The sequence below is a fragment of the Etheostoma cragini genome, chromosome 10, assembly GCF_013103735.1.
Source record: "Etheostoma cragini isolate CJK2018 chromosome 10, CSU_Ecrag_1.0, whole genome shotgun sequence".
Classification (NCBI taxonomy): domain Eukaryota; kingdom Metazoa; phylum Chordata; class Actinopteri; order Perciformes; family Percidae; genus Etheostoma; species Etheostoma cragini.
In genome coordinates, this window is record NC_048416.1 from 12,292,531 (window position 1) to 12,299,283 (window position 6,753).

Consider the following 6,753-nt stretch of genomic DNA (forward strand, 5'->3'; position numbering starts at 1 on the left):
CCCCCCCCCCCCCCCCCCCCCCCCGCAGTCCGCCGTGTGTTGGCACACTGGCATTGCTCTATTTTCAGAGCCAGGCTGCGCTGTGTGTTGGCTAGCAGTGCAGAGAAGTACGTCTGCTGGACCTGTGTTTAAACCTCCCCATGCTGTCGGTCTGACCTTTGACATTCAAGACAAGTTCGACCCCCCCCCACATGTTTATCCGGACCTCAAAATACAGAGCACATACATAAGTTTAGTCTGCCACTGTGACTGTGTCTGAGCTGGTTGTTTCTCCTTTTTAAGTCATTTAGAACTGGAAGTGCGTTCATGTAAAGTAGTTTGGGGGTGGGGGAAGGAATATTATAAGGTTATTACACGCGGTTCTGCTTTTTCATGGAGTCACAAATCAAGATCTGGCAAGCCGTAAAGGTCAGTGGAGGGAGACCGTGTTTAAATCTGGAACAGCAGAGCAACGCAGAGAAATAAAAAAAGGGATGGAAATGCCAGTTTTTCCATGATGAAATGATTTCTTCCTCCAAGTAAATTTGTAATGGATGACTGTTTGGAGGCCTGCAAACTAAACTGATGTACAATATTAACTCGCAGAGAGGGTGGCCAAGGAGCATCTCTACTTATTTCATGCAGCTGCAGTGTGGTTAGACCAACGTGTTTGAGCTGGTATTTAAGAGGGCCCCCCCTTTCTGCAGGAAAAAAAAAAAGGTTTAAATTCTGCAAATAAACAAAACCACCATATATACACAATCACCAAGAGCTTTAATGGGAAATGGCATGAGACCCACTTTGTTTAGGCATGGCATGAGTGAGCCCGTCTAAACACATGGCCACCAGCTGTGTGTCTGCATGCCAACGCCTCTCTCACAGAAATCTGGACCTCATTGTTCACACAAGCATCTATTAGCTTTGCCATTTTTGGATATCGCTTGAATCGAACAAATGTGTGTTTTCTGTGCTGCGGCTGCCCAAGCCTCGGCAGTCCGTGTGTGTGTCATTGGGCATAGTTTCTGACGGGAGTCATGAGGAGCAAATAACCAGTGACTGCTCTCCGTTCTAGCCACTTCTCTGACATTGAAGTAAAGCAGGCGAGCCAAGAGAGGCACCTCAAACTGAGATCACAGACACAAGATCAAACAGAGGCGAGACAGGCCGGCGGCTGGCCTTAAATCGAGTGTTATCTCGCAGCATGCCGCAACACAGGCGGGTAATCGAAACCATAATCAGTCAACTCCATTATCTAGGGCAGCATTTATATGTTGCCAATACGCCGTGTAAAATGATAAGGCATGGTAAGTATGATACCGTCAGACAAAGGGGAAAAACAAAACCAATAAACAATGTGTCAAAAGAAAACACACAAACAGGAAGTGTAATGCAAGAAACAATGTAGAGTTGTATGTATGTATGTATATACTCACAATCACAGTGTAAGTTTGGCAAACTGATGTTTAAACTCACTTCTATCTTCCCACCACTGTCTTTATCGGGATCATCCACATACAGTTCATTTACACTGGAACGGACAGAAAACGAGAAAAATGGTTAGTTAAGTAAAGAAAAGACTACGTTCTGCTCCCAAACACACACCGCTTTAGCAGTCTAGGATTCATCCTCCGCCAAATTGCGAAGAGCATCTGTGTATCTGTGTTAACGCCATTTTCTTCCCGTTTCATCCCCCTCCCCTTCCCAAGTCATCCCCTCATTACACACCGCCAAGAAGCTGACGTATGCACAAAGCCAATTTCTTGGAGAAAACCGTCTCCATTCACTGGTTACAACAAGGCCCGAGCAGAATACATCATAATGGGGGCATTGACAGTCATGATTAACTCCCCATTCGGTGTATTTCACACAGCAGGTCCTGCGCCCGTGTGGCAACAAAGGAACTGTCTAGATTTGTGTGTTCAGCGCCAGGATATTACAAGGCACACCCTCTTTCTGACATCTGATGCTGTGATACCTACATTTCTGTGGCTATGAATCCCGTCAGCTCAGACAAGAACAGGAAGAGTATGAAGACACAGCAGAGGATGGAAACTGTGGGAAGAGAAGAAGAAAGTTAGAATCAAAATCAAGTCCCTGATGATCACACATTTAGCATTTATTTATTTTACATTAATCTCTAATTACGCCTGTATTTCAAGGGATGATGCAAACCAAACGAGCCGGGCTATGACCTAAGATATTGACATTGATGACATCACAGCGGTCATACATTTTTTCCCCCTAAATAGCTGTTTTACTGGCGGTGTTAAGTCTGCCATTACGCAGGTCTTTAAAGACCCTCCTACACTAATAACACATTAAATACCAGCACAACAGGCAGCCATTACAGCATATCTGCTTTGAGAGCGGTGAGCTCATGCTATGCAATTCCTACAAACAGCTCTTTTTAGGTTTCCTTGGACAAACTGACACACGGACAATCACGCAGGCAAACAATGGAAGAAGCTTTAAGTATTTGAACAAAAAACTAGACAGAAACCAATGAATATTAACCATAAATAAGAAGTATTTTTGTTCAGTCTCAGCATAAATAAAGCCTAAGATTGAAAAAGAGGACGCAATCACGCTGTCTTTTTTTATTTCATGTGTCAAACCAATCAGCCAAACTGTCACACAAAACATGTGTTTACCAAGATAAATATGGAAGGAACTGAGCTGTGTCTGCGCAACTGTGGTCTATCCGGTATGGTGGGAGCCTGGGTCAGAAAGCTCTCACTCAGCATGCGAGGTGTGTTTACGTGGCAACTGTCTCCTAGGATCTCAAAGTCACATGACCTTGTGGTTAAAAGGGCATCACAGCCAAACCTGCAGCTGGTGGCGGCTTTACATGAGGTCATGTTTAAACAACAAACAAAAGGGAGTGTCGCCATGACACATAGTTCACCAATTCAGGTTCATTAAAAAACTTGTACAGTAATTATTTACCGGACTTCAAAGGGCGCAATACTGGATGTGGATTACTAAAGATCAGCGTAATGGGCTGCTACGGTTTTAAACTTCTACAGCTCCGCCATGGAAATACTGACAAGCCAAATGATTAATAAAGACCTTACATGAGTGTTTTATTCGAGCTCATCCTACTCTGTGCTCACACATGGGATGAAATGGGCTTTTTTTTTTTCAGTACCATGACACAAAGAATTGGATAACACCATGACTTAGTCAGTAACATCAGAAACTAGGGCTGGGCAATATATCAATTGTATAAGGATATATGTGATACAAGATTAGATATTGTGATACAAGATTAGATATTGTGATACAAGATTAGATATTGTTTTAGATTTTGGATATCACTATATCGTAATATGGCATAAGTGTTGTCTTTTCCTGTTTTTAAAGGCTGCAGTACAGTAAATTGATATTGCTTTCTGAATTTACCTGACTGTCCTAGCTGTTTTCTTGTTTGCCTTTACCCACTCAGTCATTATATCCACGTTACTGATGAGTATTTGTCAAAAATCTCATGTTTAAATATTTTGTGATACACAAATAGTCAACCCTACAGTCTAGATAGAGATGTTCGGTCCAAAATATCATGATATTATTAGATACTAGCGCTGCATCTCCATATTGCCATAGGAAATGAGAATTTTGTAACATCAAAGGCAGTACAATCATATATTATGACAAAATAATCAGTCGCAACAACGGATTGATGCATTATGTCCAAATCTAGAACAGCTCCGGAAACCACTCTGGCCAAAACACAGTTATTGTTCACGGTAAATACCGTAAAAATTTAAACTCAAAAAAGGTATGTGGCCCTAAAACAGAATAACAAAAGCAGACAGGGTCAAATATGTGGCCTTTTGTGAGAAGGGGGGAGTCTGTTCCTGGTCGCCTCTGAACCGCGCACAAGCCAAAATGGGTGTTGACCCGCTGTGGGTGAAGCAAACACCCAACAAATCAACCCAATACCCTCAACCCTAGACAGTGGAAGGAGACAGGAAAGGGTGTAGACTGTGAACAGGAAGAACTTCCTAATGGGTGGAAACTGTGCGTATATCTTTAGTCAATCCATTCTCTTTCCTGTCATCCAGGAAAGGTGTTTATAATTGGTTTCAAACTGTTCCCCATTCAATGACAGCACTGCCTATCCATTCTGTCATCAGTCTGGTAAGAGGTTGACATTTTTGTTCCGTCGGCAGCTCTCTAATGAATTAACAATACTAGTAAATGACAGAGTTGCCAAAAATGTGTCATCAGGCCTTTAGCATTCAGTCAAGCAGTGAATAATCAATACCATTCCCTGATTACACAATGACATAATGATGACAAGCAGGAAAAAAACATAACCTGACAGCAAAAGCATTCAGATTTCTTCTGATGACTTCTCAGGTGACTCAGGCAATGGCAGAGCACAACCATTAACATTCTTAACATATTAGTTTGGGTCTAAACAGGTACTTTGCCATGCTAAATGACTGTCAGGACGCACCTCTACGCTGGAACAGGCAGGAACTCGAATTACAGCTGCCTAAACTGTTCCTCAACACGTCATCCACCTCTCTAAAACCACATCGATAGGCTAAATAGTCCCTCTTCACTCCAGCTAGGGTTAAAAAAGTTACTGGATATTTTCATTCAAGAGAAGGCAGTGTAGATAGAAGTGATAGAAAGATCAGTTGAAATGACTACTTTGATTTTTTTTCCATTTTGAAAAATATTGAGACATTAAAGCAAAATGTTGCTATAACTAAATCAGCTAGTGAGATTGCTGAAAAGTTCAATTACAGAGACATTTAAAAGGAATAGTTCACCATCTTGGGTGCACACCTAATTGCTTTCCTGCCAAGAGTAGCCACCTTATCTTAACCATCATGTTGTCCTTGGGTCAAATTGACCCGTTTTCAGTTCATTCTTTTTTTTTGTCACAAAAAAATGGGTCGTCAAAATAAGCGCGGAAAATGTCAACACCAAGAACATTAAAAAAAAAAGGCACCCACAACTTTGAAAAAGTGACAAAAAAGTCGGAAAAAGCGATAATAATGTTGGATAAAAGTGACCATGGTTGACGGGATGACTACACAAAGGATAAAGACTGGCTAGCTTTGCACTTTTCAAAAAGGTATCTAAAATCAGTTTACCAACATCTCTAAAGCTCAATAATTAACAGGTTTGTCTGTTTACTCCGTACAAAAACAGTTGCGTAAAAAAGACATGCTGTGGTTTTAATAAGAAACCAGAGCCACTGGCCACTTAGCTAATCTTAGCACAAAGATTGGAAACAGCTAGATTGGCTCCGTCCAGAAACACCTTTAATGCTCACAAATTAACACATTCCATCTTGTTCGTTTATTACGCACATAAACTGAAGTGTGAAGAGTAAAAAAAATAAAAAATGAAACCACACCTTGTCATTTGTTTGGTGTAAATTTGTTATAAGCTGCTGGTAGGAGGATTAGGTTACCTTCAAACAGAGCGAGGTCTGGCTGTTTCCCTGTTTTCAGCCTTTGTGCTAAGCCAAACCAAGTGTCTGTCTACTGGCGGTAGTTAAATGTTTTATGTACAAACATCATCGTATTTTTAATCTTTTAGTTAACTTCCAGAAAGTAACCAAAGAGGAGTATTTTAGGAGTTTTTGACTGAATGGCTAATAGAGCTTTATTGCAGCAAACTTTATTAGATAAACAAACTAGCCAAATAAATAAAAAAAACAACTAAAAATAGAAGCTCCTTATTTTGGCCTGTTGTGCGTGAAGGACTACTCACTGAAAGCTCCCGTGTATGTTGGCTGGGTGAGATCTTTTGGCACTTTCCTGTAGATATCGAATCTGAGGAGAGAAAGGGGGAAAAAAAGAGAATATAAACACTACGTCCTGAGAAAAGAAGCACATTCTGTACCCATAAAGAGTGCAATATTACGGAAGAGTGGTGGAATGTTAGCTCTGGACTTGCGCCATTTCTCTCACTCACACTCCCATACACACACACCATAAATACAGGAAAACACAAAGCCAACAATGAGACATATACCACTGGAAAAAAGGCTCACTGGAATCATACACACAACTGCAGTAACAACTTTGAAGGTTTGATCTTCTTGGTGGTTCTGTAAGTGGACGTTGGTGTACAATCACACACCAGCCACACCAACAGTGAATAATTCCGGCTGCAGATGTATTCTCATCTAAATCTTTAACTTGACATTTTTGTACTAACATTTGATATTTTCAGATTGTGTGTGAGTCAGAAGCGGAGGAGGATCATTGCAGCCTGACACAATCAACTCTCTTATGAAATACTGTTGTTGCCTATTTGGGGAGCTGAGAAGGTGGGGTGGGGGGGGGAATCTGCTTCTCAACACCAAAACTATTTAGGCTCACAAGTTCTCGCACATGTCCTTTTTGGGCAGTGAAACGTTTTTGACCCCAAACTCCATCGCAGACAAACTCCCCCCACTTCATCAACTGCTTCCATAACACTCACATCTGTTGGGATTTCTTCCACCTAGAGCTGTCGCTGACATAGCCACAGCTGATGCTATGCAGGGTGGGGTAGAAAGTAAGAGGGAGGGCTTCCTGTCCAGCTCCAAACCTGCTGTGTCTCTTATTTTTCCTCAGCTTTCACTCCTTTGTTTTCAACTGCCGCTAAAGGACCCCTGGATCCCACACTCCTTAGCCAGCGTCCCCTCGTCTCTTCCTCTCCCCATCCGCTTTCATCTATAACTTCCTGCGCCAATGTCCCATTAGTATTAGATCACTGTGTGCTAATAGCTGGCCAGGAAGGACACCTAGGGCAGACAGCATA

At 41.8% G+C, this 6,753-nt stretch overlaps 1 protein-coding gene across 1 annotated transcript in view; it reads right to left on the reverse strand.

Moving 5' to 3' along the window:
- ergic1 (endoplasmic reticulum-golgi intermediate compartment 1) overlaps nucleotides 1–6,753 on the reverse strand; it is a 17,139-nt gene that overhangs the window by 4,697 nt on the left and 5,689 nt on the right. The window contains exons 2-4 of the mRNA XM_034883197.1: nucleotides 5,716–5,777; nucleotides 1,959–2,031; nucleotides 1,413–1,507 (exon numbers count right to left, since the gene is read on the reverse strand). Of these exons, the coding sequence (XP_034739088.1) occupies nucleotides 1,413–1,507; nucleotides 1,959–2,031; nucleotides 5,716–5,777 (230 nt within the window). The remainder of the gene's footprint in view (nucleotides 1–1,412; nucleotides 1,508–1,958; nucleotides 2,032–5,715; nucleotides 5,778–6,753) is intronic.